The 17,048-nt window shown below is 41.6% G+C and overlaps 1 protein-coding gene across 3 annotated transcripts in view; it reads left to right on the forward strand.

The window, feature by feature from the left end:
• FMN1 (formin 1) overlaps positions 1–17,048 on the forward strand; it is a 339,089-nt gene that overhangs the window by 233,968 nt on the left and 88,073 nt on the right. For all 3 annotated transcript variants that reach the window (XM_057306184.1, XM_057306185.1, XM_026480077.4), the window contains one exon: positions 10,026–10,118. In XM_057306184.1, the coding sequence (XP_057162167.1) occupies positions 10,026–10,118 (93 nt within the window). The remainder of the gene's footprint in view (positions 1–10,025; positions 10,119–17,048) is intronic.

A 17,048-nucleotide genomic window follows, 5' to 3' on the forward strand; every position in this document is an offset into this window, starting at 1 on the left:
CCCTATAAATCAAGTCATGCCCAATCCATCTATATTTAGACCTAGTCATGGGTAGGTGATTAATGAATATTTTTCATACTGATGTTTCAAAGACCAAGGCTGCGTCTATAACCACATAATCATCGCAGTGCAAATTCTGACTCAGCTGTGATGTGTGACAGGAGGTACTTTTGAATAGTGCTTTAGACAATTCCGTGCAAAGGCTGTGGTCAGTGGGCCAGCTTCGCAAAGTCTTTCCAAAAGTCCTAAAGCATGTTGGCATGTCCTCACTTGGCCCTGTCACTTCTGCTTATATTTTTTCATGGAGAAGACTCATGATCATGGGACAGTAAGGTAAATTTGATCTTGGGCAGCCTCCCTCTGTGAAGTGAATCAGCATCATGGGACGCCCCTGGGCCCCAGCTTCCTGGTGGGTTTATTTTTACACAACATTCCTCTGGGGAAAGGGGCACCCACTCTTGATCAGAGTAGCTCTGGACAATGCCTTCTGGGATGGAAGGATTTTCTTCGTTGTGCTATTCTTTCGCTAGCTTCACTTCTTAAACAAGTCTGTCTCTACTTACCTAGAACCTGTCTCTACTTACCTCACCCCTCCCCAATCTGGCTTCCTCCTTCCATCCTCCGGGTCCTGAAACTGCCTTTGAGAAGACCAGAGACCTCCATGTTGCTAGAATCAGTGGTCACGTCTCTGTCTTCTACTTGACTTTTCAACAGAACTGCACAGAGATAACTACTCTTTTTTTTCTTGCAATGCTGGGATCCTCTCAGATCATGTGATTCCACACCCCTACTTTTCTATCCAGCTGCTCATCTCCATCCTTTGCTGGCCTCTCCTCCACTGCCTGTGTGCCCCAGCGTTTGTCCTGCAACCTCCTCTCCAGCTACATTCTTCTATCCCAGCCTTGCGGCCTAAGCTACAGGCTTTTATATATAGTGTGAGTACCTAATTAACATCTCAAACTTAACATGTCCTAAATAATACTCTTGGTTTCCCTCAAACTTACTCATGGCTCTCTCCCTTACTCTGGTCAAGTCTCTAGCTGAATATCCTCACAGACTTTTCCTGACCACTGTATTTAAAATGACAAGGCTCCTACTTCTTTGGTACCTTGTGACCTCATTTCCCCAATCAGGGTAGTTCCAGCTCCTTTGAATCCAGTTCCTTGAATCCAGTTCCTTTGAATCAAGACCTAGCCACAGGACACTGAAGATCTGGGAAGAAGAACAGCTCTATGTCCCTGAGGTCCAGTTATACAATCTATTACTACTTAACTTATCCCAAGGGACCTATGCACTGCTGTCATGCTTTACTTTTACTCATTATAATTCCTCTTTCTGAAACTTCTTCCCTCTTCCTTCATTCTCCTTGGCTGGCTGGCTAACTCCTTCTGACCCTTGCAATTGAACTCATAAGTTATCTATTTTGGAGAACCTTCCCTGGCCACCACCTCCCAACCCCAATCTGAGTTGAAAGCCCCTACCCAGGGTCCCATGACACTGCACTATATTACAATTTGTTGATTCCCTTGTCTGTCTCTGTTTCTAGATTCTTATGAACATTTTTAGAGGAGAGATGACCAATAGGTCTGGTTAGTTTGCCTCTCAACATTTAGCACAGTGCCCTAGTGCAGATACTCAATATTTTGAGTGCATGAATATTTGTGTAACCCATGTGTATGCATAGTAGGGCTAGAAACCACCCTGTCTCCTGTGATCTAAGGACAATTTACTTCAAAATCCCATCTCTGTAGAAAAACAAAGCTATCTGTAAGATTTGACAGAAAGAGGATCGGAGGGGTGCATGAGGGCACCTCTACCTCCTTGTAAGTGGTCTTTGTTCTGTGCGAGGTCCAAACTCAGTGTAAAACTCAGCCCCTTCTTTAGTAGTCACAGCCCATGCTCACAGCAAACACTGTGAGTTCAGGAGGCTTTACTGAAACTATGGGGGTGCCCCAGAGGCCAGACATCACCAATTCATTTATTCCTTTCTTTCTATCCTTTCCCTGTATCCATCTGTCCTTCTGAAAGAGACCCAAACTCTTCTTCCTTTGTTATGAAAGACAGCATCCCATTTCCCTGAAGCCAGAATCTCTAACACCCACCCAAGCCCTCATCTGGGGGTGGTGGGATGCTTGACCCCAAGAATTAATCAAAGATTTTTGTTTCTAATAACAACTATTTCCTGTCTAAGAATTCTGAATTTAACTTTTGAGATTTAAAAACACCTGTATCTCATATCTGAATGAAGGAATGTAAATGAAAATGGCATGATATCCAGTTTACTTGTGTTTTTCTAGCCCCTACATCCATCTACGTGAATTATATATTTACACATAAGCGTATGTATTTTTCGTGTATCTGTGTATATATACATGTCTGGGTATGTATGTGTGATACTAGAGCCAAATGCTATCAAGGTACTAAGATCTGTACTGCATATGTGGTGTATAAGACCTCCCTCCACTCATTTGGTAATGTATTCAATTATTTAGCAAATACTCAATGAGTAGCTTCTGTGGGCTAGACATTATAGTAGATACTGGGGAGAGAATAATATGCAAAATAACCCTGTTTCTGCCTAACAAGAGTGATGGTCAATCATGAGAGTTATAATTACAAAGGAGAAGTATAACGTATACAGTGCTACGAGACTATAACAGAAGAGACCTCATTAGTATAGAGTGGAGGGTTGAGAAGAAATACTGATGAAGTGACCTTTGAGCTGAGATCAAAACAATGACTGACCACTAACTAGGCCTGGTACTAGGGGTAGAAGAGAATGTCATTGGTGAAGGAACACACTGATGGTGGGAGGGAACTGATCATGTTTGAGGAACTGGGAGAGGACTATGTGGCTAGAGCACAGAGTGTGGCCAGGACATAGAGTGAGCCAGCCCATGAAGGGCCTTGGAAGGACCAATCTGTAGGAGTAATGGAAGTCACTGTCAGGCTTAAGCAGGGGATTGGTATACTCCGATGTGTATTTTATAAAGATCACTGACTTCACTGTGAGGAACAAATCAGAAGGAGGCAAGGGTAGCTGTGGGAAGACCAGGTAAGAAGGTACTGAGGCAGCCTGGTGGGGAGTAACAGATTCAAGAGCTCTTTTGGGGGTGAAACGATGGTCTAGACGTGTCACCTTGGGAGACACAATCCTGGTGGTGGTTACTGCAGCGTTTACCTGCATGAGATTTTCTTGAAGTAGAGAGGATAGCATGAGAAGAAAAGAAATGGTAAAGAACTTTCACATTTAATGGTTGAATACAGAAGGATGAGGCTGCAAAGGAGACAGGATGGTCAGAGGTAGGAGGAAAGCCAGGAGCGGGGGGCACAGAGCTAGGGGACAAAGCATTTCAGGAAGCGCAAGTGTTCAACAGAGTGGAATCCTGCTGGGTGCTGGGCAGTGAGCCAAGATGAGATTAAAAAGCAAAAAAATCACAAAAGGGTACTGCCGGTAGGATGGGTTCCTTGGTGACTTGAGAGCATTTTCTCCATGTCATCATAGGGGTGAGGTGAATTTCAGTGAGTTTGGAAGTGCACTGTGAGTGAGAAATAGAAAAAGTGAGCCTAAGCAATTTGTAAAAGATGGTTTGACTGTGAAAGGGATTAGGGTATTTATAACATAATGATTTATTTACTAAGCACATAAATATTAGGAATGTCAACGTAATTCAAAGAGTTTGTGGGATGGTTGTTATTGTTTCCTTGTTACTGGAAATGAAAGGAGTAAAGCCATGTGCAATATGCTATCTAGCTGGGCTTAGCAGTGTTTGATTATTTCACACTGGTAAAGAATATTGCAGATAGCAGGTTACTGCCCAATATACAAAGGGCTTTTTATGTACATTTCATTTAGTCCTCATGAAATTTTATATATCAAGAATCTAAGAGTCAGAGACGTATTTAATAACTTTCCCAGTCAGTAAAGGGTATGGAAAACAAAGAAATAAATGTGTCTTTAGATGAAGAGTACTTCAAGAAAGACGATTTTCTGAAGCCTTGGTTGTTGATGATACCATCAACAACTGGTACTGCAGTTACACTCACATACGTAAGCATTATACCACAAGAAGAGACCAAAGCTTTTGTTTGAAATTTTTTTCAAAGTTAGCAAATTCTTTGTCTTGGTAGCATTTGTCTTAAGTCTAATTATTTATTTAATGGGTCTTTTACTTTGATAACATTTACTGGTACCTTTTGAAGACAAATGTGTTTGATTTCTCAAGTACAAGTGTATTGCAAACTCATTTCCCACTTCAGATCCATGGTTTAATAAAGACAACTGTTGAAGACATAGTCACATCTAAGAGTTGAAAAATCACTCTACCTTGCAAAAAAAGAGCACAAGTAGGACATTCTTCACTTATCTGCTCATTATGGTTCCCGTTTAAGACTCAGAGTTTCTAATTAGCTTTTTAAAAAAATGGCTTTATTGAGATAGAATCACATTCCACATAATCCACCCATTTAAAATGTACAATTTAATGATTTCTGGTGTGTTCACAGGGTCGTGCAACCATCACCACAAACAATTTTAGAACATTTTCATTACTCCAAAAAGAAACTTCATCACGCCCTCCATCTCTCCATCCTTCCCTCCTCCCCCAGCCCCAGGCAACCGTGATCTACTTTCTGTCTCTCTCCGTTTGCTTATTCTGGACATTTCGTATAAATGGAATCATACAGTACACAGTTCTTTGTGATGGGCTTCCTCCTCAGCGTAATGTTCTAATCGGCTTCTGACGCATAAACCCTGTGTAGTCACAGACGCAAAGCGCACTGGTGTGGGTCAGTCCACCTGGGAGCTACCTTCTTCTGAGGTAACGTTCTGAGCCACGTACCAGGCATTTAAGGCCTACGGTTTTACTCCTAATATCTAGTTGCCCAGCCAAGTTTTCTGAGCACTCTGGATACGGATTTTTTCCTTTGGATGAATACAGTCACTAAGAGGAATGATTTAGATGTAGTAATTAAATCAGCTGAATTCCCAAACAAAGGGTAAAGAATGAAAACACCTTTGATTACATATATACACACACACACATATACACACACACATACCAGGGCCATTTATGTACCGTGTCTGATTCAAGCCCAGAAATTTGGCTTTAGGGGGACTCTTCAGCTGAATGTGTCTAACAGTCCCCTATGGAATATAATCGACATAAGTCTCTTCTGGAGTAGATTTTCTGTTTCCCTCACCCCAAGGATTTTCCTCTGATACCACTTACCACTCGCCATGCTAAGCCTTAAAATGCCCCCCATATTTAACATCAGAGCTCAGGAACTTGAAATGGGCATTTTTTATTTCAAGCTTTTATCATTTGTGTTTGACTTAAATCAACTTGAAGTCTTCCTTCATGTAGCCTTAAAAAAAAATGTGGGAAAAATAACCACAAAATAGTACACTCTCTTTTGTGCTAACTTTACTAACCAAAGTTTTAAAATTCTTAATATTTTACTAGTTTTATATATAATTTTCCCCTTCCATAGAAATCCCTGAATTGTAGCCGGCCAAAAGCTGTTTTCATTTTACTGTTTTAATGCATTGGATTTAATGTAATTCCCTAGCCATTCAGTTCAAGGCCAATACCATGAGAAAGAACTGTGTAAGTTTATTGTGCTAATATTGCGCTTTTGATTTCTGAATTTTGTTTTTAGTTTCTTTTGATAAAAGTGTGTTTTGGGGTAGAAACCTAAAAGCTCTCTCTTTCTTTGTGTGTGTGTGTGCACGCACGTGTGTGTTTCACATGGAAAGCACTAGGAAGGACACTATACTGTCCTCGTGTTACTAAAAAGAGACATTGGAGTACAGCCTGTTACTATGGAAGGTAATGACTCACTTTGTTTGCGTGCAGTTCGTATTACTAGAAACAGAAATTGCTACGTGCCCTACCCATTAGCAAACTGTTGTTGGTGACCGATTCACTACGCTGTCTGAGGGCAGAGATTTTAGTCTGTTTTTTGTCACTGGTATATCCTCAGTATCAAGGACAAGCTGTGGCTCGTAGTTGGTATACATGGGGATAGTTGGTGAATTGATGTATTTGTTGAGTGAATTCCTTGAGGATAAACGCCTCAACCCAGCATTCTGTGCCCTTTAGATCTGACTCTGATTGGTATCTCTCACGTAAACCCCACTGATAAACCTAAACATTTGCTTTAGTCACAGTTCCGTATGTTGCTGCAACGATCCTCTATTGTGGTCCTGGAAGCTTGGGGCTTTTGGAAAGGATGGGCATCTTGTAAAACTGAGGGAGAGTAGAACTGGCACAGAACCATGGAGGGTGTGAGGTAGGAGTTAGGAAAGCAGAGGAGAATTCCAGACTGAAAAAGCAGAGTCCAGATAAATCTCTCTTTTCCTCTAAAACTGTATTCTGACTCCACTAAGCCCACAGGTCCTTCAACTTAGAGAAACATGCTCCATGTTCTAAAAACTGCCCATGGACATTTGAGCAATTAAACATGTTTTAGGTTTTGATTAATTATATCTGGGCCTTGCCTCTGTATCCTTGTAACCTACCTGTGCTTTTTAAGTGGTGCCAACAAACTTTATTTCTTTTTTTTTTTTATATTATGTTAGTCACCATACAGTACATCCCTAGTTTTTGATCTAAAGTTCCATGATTCATTACTTGCGTATAACACCCAGTGCACCATGCAATACGTGCCCTCCTTAATAACAAACTTTATTTCTTGTTCTTAGGGGTCAAAATAAAAACTCAGACAACCACCTATGGCCTTAACAGTCTAATACCAAATCTTAAAACACTCAAGGCCCTATCTTTCATGAAAATGCTTTACAAGCACTTAACTTTTCAATGAATTAAAATAACTCTCATATCTAGTATCTATTATTCCATTATGTTTTGGTTTTCCATATTTAATCTATCTCTCACGATGACCATTTAGTAGCTAACTTCAGGAATCAATATATTTTTAATTCTGCCAAAAATGTAATAGATAATGAGAAAGCGAATGTAGGTGACTTTGGCTTTAAACATTGGAACTCCTGGCACAGCCTGTGTCCAAGGCAACCTTGGTGGTCCAGCGACATTGAATACCCGCCCTCCGGTTGGACAATAAAGGACATTTGTGGATTTGCCAGTGACCTCTCTCCTTTGTGCACCGCTGATCTCCGGTGTCATCATTAATTAGTCTTCAGGTCTCCCATTTGTCTGCCAGCAAGCATCTCGGATAAGCGCGGGAATAAGGGGGAGCAGGCGAGCTGCCTGGCCATGGGAACGCACGACTGTGCCGAGACCCCCCGGTGGGTCGGTCAGAGGGCAGCCCTCGGCTCTGATCACGGAGAGACGTTTCACTCTAACAGGCCACATGGGAGGCTGGGCCTGTTAGGGTGCAGAGAGGACCTCTGAGCACAGCAGGGGAGCGGCTCTCGTGCACACCAGCTCAGCCGCCTAGGGCTCTTGCTTCATCCTTGCTTCGTGTTTCTTGGGAGTGTCTTCAGGGAATCCTAACAGTGGGTGGTACAACTTCAGCAGGGGAACAGAAATTATTGTTCCTGTGTTCTAAACAGGAGATTTGCACGGGGCACATTTCTGTAAATATGGTGCGTGGCCTTTGTAGTCACTGATTCTCAGCCATGACTTCCTTGGCGTTCTGGTTGTGGCATGTTTCCTGACCAGTTTTACTTAATCATAGAAATAACAATCTTTGTGAGGCCCCTTGCCAGTGCCAGGCACTGTGCAAACCATTTTATGGGCATTATCTCACTTAATTCTGATTTCTTATCAGTCAGGGGGCCCCATCTTGCAGATGAGGGAGACAAGTCACAGCCGAGCCCAGGTAGGACTCTTGATCCAAGCACAAGCCTTTACCATACCCCCCAGGGCCTCATAAAATCTGAGCTATTTGATGGACCCCATGGGGTCCATCACCATAGCCAGGACAAAGGGAGAACCACAATCTTTTTAATTTAGGTAGAAGTGGAGGTTTTGCTTTTGTTGTTGGGGGAAAAAAGCTCTGCCTTGGGCTTTGCTCTGGCTAGGGAGAAGCACACTTCAACAAATTATTGTCTCGGGTTCAATTATGTCCTATTACCAAAGGTCAGGCATGCCCTACCATGTATTATTTGTGTTTGTGAAAAACAGTTCTCTATAAATGGAATTGTTGGAATTTGAATGTAGTAGAGGGCTAGTTAAAGGATTTAAAACATTCTCCCAATTTATATCGTAAGAAAATCCAGCTTTCTTTTAAACGTGGCTACCTGTGTTCTCAGAATCATAGCTGTATATCATCAGGAAAGCTCATGTGGCCATGAAAGTTCATGGGGAAAAAATCCCAATTCTTGAAAGCAGACATCTTCCAAAGTTTTTCTGACCAATCTGCTGCTTCTAGGCCCACCCTCAGAATGAGCCAGTCTGGAGGATCATGTTGGCTACTTTGCTTGTGCCTTGCGGCATTAAGTCGTAGACGTTTGGGGAGGTCTTTAGAAGACACTGAGCCCTTTCAAATCAGCTCCGGACAATCACAGTGTTTCAGAGTGCAGACTGGGACCCTTGTTGTACCTCTCCTAGAAAGGGGGGAAAGAGGGGAAAGATGAGGAGGTCACACTGTACTCCTGGAAAGCCCACTCTGAGTTTGAGTCAACATTGCTAATTTTCTTTTGACCTTCCTTAACATAAGAATGTAGTTAAGATGAGGAAATCATATGCTTTTGGCCAGCCATGCATGGAACTCTCTAGAGAAGTTTGGGGACAAGTAAATGAAACCTGCATGGTGGCTTCGGAGGGATTAATATGAGTACACAAATAAATATGATTAAAGGTAAATCATAAATACCATACAGAAGGTACTAGAGAAATTTGAAGGCTGCAAAAGCTTTGGATTGGAAAGGGCTTCTTGGTGGTGGCAGCACTTCAGGGAGACTTGTTAGGATGAGTGGGGTTTTGTCAAATGCAGTGGTAAGTACGTAGGAGATATGAGCAGGTTAGGTGGAGAACCACACCAATGTGGATGTGGAAGTGGGAATATTGACTGACGTCATTTGGAAACATTGCAGAATTTTGGTTTGGTTGGTCAGATCTATGTGGGAAATAGAGCCGAAACGTAGAAATGGTACCATGACAACAAGGACCCAGAGTTTGAATTTAATTAGCAAAGAGCACCCATTCATGGTTTTATCTTGCCTTATATCTTCTCTACTTTGTTTTTAGTGAATGATTCTGCCTTGTAATTCACACGGACCAAAGAATACGTAACAAGCCTCAGAGTTCACCCTTGATCATCTCTCCCTTAGAACCACAAAAAGATCACACTTTCCACTCTTCCCCATCTCAGTAAATGGCACTTCCAGCCATTCCCACTGTGATGGTGAACCATGGGTTAGGGTGGTTTCCATATCACCAAATCAGACCTGGCTGATTTGGGGGGGGGGGTGTGATTGTCAAAGAAGCACTGTATTATAAGTTACATATTATATATGAGAAATTATCAATCTATTTGTAAATTCTATCTGAAGTAAATCACATGGAAAACAATTTCACATGTTAGGGGAGTATTAATGGGAAGGGCGGGTGAATGGGAGGTGGGAAGCGAGAGATGCAGACCTCCCTGAACTGGTCTGGCCCCTCCTGCTGGCATGTGGGTGGTTCCAGGCAACTCGGACGCCTGGGAATTTCTGCAAAATCTGTTTCAAGCTCTATTTCTGGAGTATGAATCTGAAGAGGATCAGGGCCTTAAATTTCCTGGGAATTCGGTACTTTTTGCCTCCACTAATTCTTGAGAGACCAAAAGCATAATACTTCTGTCCCCAGCCAGAGGTTTTTCTGCATCTCTAAAAGGAAAGGTGAAGGTGGTGCATTTCTTTGTTCCTGAAGAAAGGTTTGGAGTAAGCTAACTATGTTTGTTTGTGTGTGTTTCTGTTTTTGTTTTTTTTCCCCTGGAATTTGGATAAACCATGATTGGGAAGGATTTTGCAGTTAATACTGAAGAGCATAGCACACAGCACAAGCTCAGCAAACACATTGTCTTAAGGAAATCTAATTCCAAACTTTTCTTCACAGCAAGTGAGAAACAGATGATGGTGGTATGCAAGGAGTCACCGAAGGAGTATCTCCAGCCTTTCAAGGACAAACTAGAAGAGTTCTTCCAGAAAGGTAGGGAACAACGTCAGCTGCGCCTACACGGAACTCTGCAACAACCCCCATTCATCAGATCTTTCCCTGAGGCCCACCGCCCCTTGCATCCCTGCTGACCCCCAGCAGTTCCAGTGATTCCACCAGTCCACCTTCCCATCATGGTTATGTGCTCAGTGTAGATAGAATTGTTCTGCTACTTTCATATCACCTTTCAAATCCTTTTTTAATATGTCAAATCCTTTAGCGTTATTCCTGTTCTTGTAAACTTTTTGAGGGAAGACTTTGTCTCTTCATGGAGCTCAAGGGGATCCTCAGTACATGTTATCTGATAAACGACGTAGGTCCAGAGCTTATATGCTCATGCCTTTCGGACTTGTGGTCAGCCTGAACAGGTGGATGGTGACCCTAACCCTGGTTTGTCAGCACAGCGTCTTGGAGACTTGTGTTGTAGTTTTTATTCCTTTTCCGAACAGAAAATCGGGACCAGTTGACTGCCACACATCCAGTCATTTGGCACTCATTACCCTTTTGGGGTTGGTAGATGGAAGTGATATGCATGAAACTCAGTGCATCGATGCACTTATTTAGAAATCGTACGAAGTTATGTTCCTTCCTCCATGATTTTGGCAGGAGTAGGGAACTTTGGTTGATCTCTGTTAGTGAACATGCGAGTTTAATGCCTTTTGGGTATTCCCTATTCTAATTTGTCAAATCCAGTTTACGACATGAAACAAAAATAAGTGTGGGCACAAACTTGCAGTTACAAGTAAGTCGTGGGAATGTATTGTACAGCATGGTGGCTATAGTTAATACTGTATTGTATATTTGAAAGTTGCTAAGAGAGTAGATCTTAAAAGTTCTCATCACAAGAAAAAAATGTTGTAACTATGTGTGGTGAGAGATGTTAACTAGCCTTACTGTGATGATCATTTTGCAATATATACATAAATGATCTTGTTGTGCACCTGAAACTAATATGTTATATGTCAATTATATCAATAAAAAAAGCATGGGTAGTTAGAGGGAGCTTTTGTCTTTGCTAGAAAGTCAGAGGAAATACATGTAGGAACCTTTGGGGAAGTATCAACATGCTCTTTCTATTTATTAATAAGGCCACATGATACCACATCATCAACAAAAGACCATTTAAGCAGGGTGAATCCATAACGTATGGCCAAACCACCTTGGGAATTGGCAGGAAGATTCTCAGTCCATGAGTCAGAGGAACTCCGTTCCATCTGTTCCTTTGGTGCAGAGATCATTGTTCCCTCCTCCTTGATGAGGGCTTGTTTGTGTTGAAGCGGAAGTCAGAAGTTCTCTCTTGGCCACTGCTGAACCTCATATGTGACGGAAGCAATGTCATCCAACAAAGTGCCATCTTAAGAGCGGTGATCCTACCCCTCATGTGTTATGTGACTAAGATTAGGTATGGTTTATATGTGACTTATGAAAGTTGATACATTGCTTTAGGGTTATGCCAGGTAAATGTAACCTAAATGGCCTGAAGAAAAAACATGGAGGATTTCTTTTGGTGACCCCCAATTTATCATTTCTGCTTTTGGCATATGTAGAATTAACTTGAAATGAAGCTCATATGTACTTAGATTTTGTTTTCATTATTATTATTCTATATCTGGAAAATTCTGCCCTGTGTATATGTAGGTATTACCAGCCTGTCTCTTATAATGGCCTTATCCTCCTTTCTCTTGGAACCAGCTAGCATCCTAAACCTTATATTGCAAATCTTAATTTTTGTTGTTGTTGGAAAAAAGAGAAAGTACAAATAGATTTAGAACCTTCAAAATCTTCAGTGCCTTAGAAAAGGAATTTGCAAATCCCTGTTTGGGGTTATGTGTTTGCTTCTTCTCTGTTAGGTTTCTCAAGAAACTTCTGGGCTGTTCCAAAAGAGGAAATTAGGTTGAGGCAAACTGGACCTTATGACAGTCAGGCAGGGTGTGGCCACAATAAGATGTCCTAGGAAAACCCTACAGCAGTGATTCTCAACATGGCTGTAGACTAGAATCACCCGGAGGAGATTTTCTAAACATTTTGTTACCCAGGCGGAACTGTAGACATCCCATCAGCATCTCTGGGAGTGGGATCAAGCATTAGCATTTTTTATTTCCTCCCCAGGTGACTCCAGTGTGCAGCCTGGGTTGAGAACCTCTGTTGTCCAGCTTAGGTCACCATTCAGAGTGTCTTCAAAGATGTTTATTCAGGGGCGCCTGGCTGACTCAGTTGATGGCGCATGACTCTTACTCTTAGGGTTGTGAGTTCAAGCCCCATGTTGGGCATGGAGCCTACTTAAAAAAAAAAAAAAAAAAAAAAAGTGTTTATTCAAGAGCCTGCTGTACGTCAGGGACTCCTTTGTTCCACTCAGGAACTGTCTTACTGGGAAAAGATCAACTGAAGAAAGGAGGCAGTTCTCCCTGAACCAACGTAGTGAAAGGAAGATGGGAAGGACATTAGAAATAACCTCAAATCATGCTTAAGACCAAAACAGCTAAAGCAAAGCACAAAAAGAATTGAAAGGAAAGCTACCATTTGTACAGGATTTTAAAATATAAAAATAAAATGTAATATTGTTGGAATCTTAAACGTTCCAAATATCATGTGGTGAAAGGAGCCACTGTTGAAATAGCCCGTTACTGTCATCTTACTACTTGACTGAGTTGGTCAAAAGTCAGTCTAGAATTGGAGTGTCCAGTGTAAATGGCAGGCGCTACCCATCTGAAGCTGTTGATTAATTGCAGTGTGAGATCACACAGTGCATTGTGAAGACTTAGTGTGAAAAAACACAAAATATTTCGATTTTTTATATTGATTATACCATAAGGTGGTATTTTGAATACACTGGGTTTTAAGATAAGATGTTATTATTAATATTAATTTACCTATTTCTTTTAGTTTCTAAGCATGGCTACTAGAAAATTTAAAATGAGGGGCGCCTGGGTGGCGCAGTCGTTAAAAGCGTCTGCCTTCGGCTCAGGGCGTGATCCTGGCGATCCGGGATCGAGTCCCGCATCAGGCTCTTCCGCTGTGAGCCTGCTTCTTCCTCTCCCACTCCCCCTGCTGTGTTCCCTCTCTCGCTGGCTGTCTCTCTGTCACATAAATAAATAAAATCTTTAAAAAAAAAAAAAAAAAAAAAAGAAAATTTAAAATGATATATGTGGTTCACAATATATTTCTAGTGGTCAGTACTAGTCTAGACACATGGTCTCTTGGCCTTTTTCATCTCATTCCTTCACTCCCCTCTTCACGTTCTTGCCCAGCTCGGAGCCCGGGTTACTGGAATGCCGTTTCCAGAGCTAGCCCTCCCCACTTTTGCTCCGGTGCTGACCGTTGTTTGGTTCACAGTTCGGGGTGGGTGCTTAACTGAAGGAGATGACAGCGTGCCACCTCATCAGGCTGCTCCTGTGTGGCTCGCCAGGTGGGGCTTTGCCATGCTGCAGAGTATACAAATGGACTATCTCTTGGCTACTGTGGAGCTCTAAACAGCAGCACCTTTTTTATGTAGCTGTGTCACGGAAGGAGTGATTTTCGTTCCACAATAAATATGCAGTATAACATGGCAGTCATACAATTTGAAGTGTAGGCTCTCGTCTAAAGATGCCATTCATTGTAAGAAACATCATTATTACAAGTCCTACTAAAAGAGAAAAACTGTTGGCAATTAAACCACAACGTGGCATAGACGATAAGATGTACCCCCAAAGCAGGTGCTGACGTATGAAAATTCCATCAAGTTTGAAGTTGACGTAATATGGTACCATAATGAAGCATATAGGGTCAGGGAGGAGGAATGCCTAACATTTCCAGGTAAGTCAGGGAAGACTCTGAACAAAGGAGATGTTTTGTTCAGATTTGACCCCCCTCCCCCCCAATAAAAGGTCAAAATACTGATAGTGACGGCAGTGACGGTGGATCAGTGGATGATAGCTCATATTCGCAGAGTGCTGCTGCACCCCAGACACTTCGGGAAGATGATCTTCTTTCTTGTTTAGTCCTCATGACAGCCCTCTGGAATCAGCACTATTATCACCCTGTTGTACAGACCAGGAAATTGAGGATTAGGAATTCTCAGCAGACAGGTTACGAAGGGCATTCCAGGCGGAGGACAACACCGCAAATCTTGGGATGAAAGACATGAAGTATTTGGGGAATGGCAAGAGACTTGGCATGGCTAGATCACAGGGCATATGGGAAGAACACAAGACCAAAAAGGGGAGGAGAATCACAATAGGACTTGCTAAACAATCTGAACTTTGTCTTGCGGGCAACAGGGAGCTTTTGAAAAGTAGTATGTATGGGAGTGACGTGGTCACTTTGGGTTTGTTTTGTTTTGGTGCATGGGATCCTTTTGCTTTGTGTTGTTAAAAAATGCATTATAACCAAGAGCAATATAAAGAAGACTTGGAATAGTAAAAGACGGGGAGGTAGTCTGTCAAGTTATTCTCCGGTAGTCCAGGCAAATAATGTTAAGAGCAAAAGCAATCACAGAAAACTAACAAAGGAAGGGACCTATTTATAAAGCTTTTAAGGATTACAGGACTAGATGACCCAACTGAAATGCGGAAATGAGAGCAAAGGATCACTCCCCTTTTTCTTGCTTGGATAACTGGCATGATACTGAAGAGGAGAACCAGATTTGGGACTGAAAGCAATGCAGGAAACCTTAAACACACTGATTTGACATATGAATGAGACACCTGGGTAGAGACATTGGGTTTATGAGAAAGCACTGGACGAGACTACCGTCTCATAGAGGGTAGAAGTTCAAGTCATAGGAATGAATGAGAAAGCCGAAAGAAAGGGTGTAAAATGAGAACTTGTAGTAGCATTAGAGTTTTTAAGCACAGGATATAATATAATAACCATAACTGAGAAAAGCTACTTCCATACTTTCATAATATTTGAGTATTTGGCAGGAAAGCTAGTTTTCTTTTAGAAGTCTTATCACTCATAAAGTCTTAAGCAATTGAGTTCTTTATTCCTGAGAAGTCACACACATGCGTGGTGACTCAGTTGTTTCACATTTAGGCTAATTTTTGTATGAGCTGCAATTCAGTTCTTCTAACAATCATGATGATTTAATTTTTCTTTTGTAAATCATATCCTGTTGCCACACTCAAGTAGAGATGATGTGTTTGTCCTTGTGTCAACCTTCCCTTCTCAGAATGCCCTTAAATAGTTACTTGACCAAACTGTGGTACTTGTTTTTAACTAATTTCATTTCCTGGGCAGAATAGAAAGTAATTTTAAGGGCTCCATCTTTCAGAGTTACAATCCATGGTATCTAAGCCTTTTTCCGTACATGGTTTTTCTTTCCCACAGTAGGCTCTTGTTGATTCCAATTTATAGCTCAGTTCAGAGTAACCTTGTGCAGGCATTCTTTGAGCTCGTGTTTTCCCACCCTCAGATCAAACATAGTCATAATGATATGGCCTTCAAAAGTGTGATGCTCACATTAAAAGTCCCCATAAACATGGCAGGGACCCTGTAATTGAAAGAAGGCGCAGAGCAACTGATTAGATCCCAGGTATAGATCTTGTAGGTGGTCTTTGCGTGCTGTTAAATTGGTCATTTGTATTTATAGCTTTGGCAGGGAGGGCTGAACCTAAACTGGTGCTAATGCCAGCACTCCCCCACACTCGGTCCCATCTCATTCTGCGTCCGTTTTAGCTGCATCCATGCGTGGAACCAAATCACAATGAGTCTGGATGACCCGAGCTAGTCCTAGTTCCTCAAACTCTCCTCCGAGGTCCTTTGACCAGATGAGATCAGACGTATTCTTTATGTCAAGAAACTTTTCTAGTACAAAGTAAATAGATAAATTTATAAAACTAAAAAACAGACAAAACAACAACTCTGATTTCCCACACTGAATGCAAAAACGATCACCTAAATAGCTGACTACCCCATGACAGCTGAGACTGTCTGGTCCTATTCACTCTCTCATCCCGACATCATGGAGGCTCAGCCCATATTCGGTGTAATAATTATTTGTGGAAATAATGAACAAACAGGCTTGTATATCTTATGAAGTACCTGGAGGCTTTTTTCTTTTTTCTCTTCTGTGAGTTTCCTGTTTAAATTCTTTCAGAGCTGGTAAATCATGCCAGAACTTGGTGCGGTCCACTTTTGGTCTATAATGCATATCTGTGGTCAAACCTCCTAGATATCAAAACATCTTTCTATGTCACAAATATGCATATAATCCCTTCTTAATAAATACTTAGATTAGATTAACAAGGTACATACTGAACCTCAAACTCTAGACTGATCTCTTCAACCCCCAGCATATTCAAGCTTTAAGCTTACAGAGAACAGGAAGGACCAATGATCTGGACGGTGTAACCTGTGAGAAGCAATAATTCTTACATATTTTACAGAGCTTGAGGAAGGAAGAACTCTGGCTGGGGGAATGCGTGCTCTCTGTGGGACAAACCATCTTCTTGAACACCTCACTTTCCAAAAAAGACCAGCAGAGCTAGCTCCAAATAACTTCAAATGGTCAAAAATTAAGATAGTCTGTTGTGATTTCTGGGTCACTGAAATAACACAGCGGTGGTCTTTGGAAAGTGAAGCTACTATTTTATCAAAGATTTATTAAGTAGAGTCTTTTCTGAAAGGGTTAGTTTGAATCGGTTTATTTTGTTTTTTTTTTCCTTACCAGAAATTTCTACAAAGAGTACAATTCCCCCCCCCATCCCCAAGTTATCTTCTCTCTCCCTCTCTCCCCTTCCTTCGTGCCCTCTTTCCTCCCTGTCTCTTCCTCTGTTCTTTCCCTTCCTACTCACCCTCCCCTTAATATCTTTAATTTACTCAATTTTTCTTTTTTGGCCAAACATCCAATAAGTTGTCTTTCCAAAAACTCTAGTTCTCTTTTTCTTTTCCTTTCTTTCCAATGAAAATTTCAGGAGAAGAAGAAAAATGTCTAAATTAATT

This window comes from Ursus arctos, unplaced genomic scaffold, assembly GCF_023065955.2.
Source record: "Ursus arctos isolate Adak ecotype North America unplaced genomic scaffold, UrsArc2.0 scaffold_36, whole genome shotgun sequence".
Classification (NCBI taxonomy): domain Eukaryota; kingdom Metazoa; phylum Chordata; class Mammalia; order Carnivora; family Ursidae; genus Ursus; species Ursus arctos.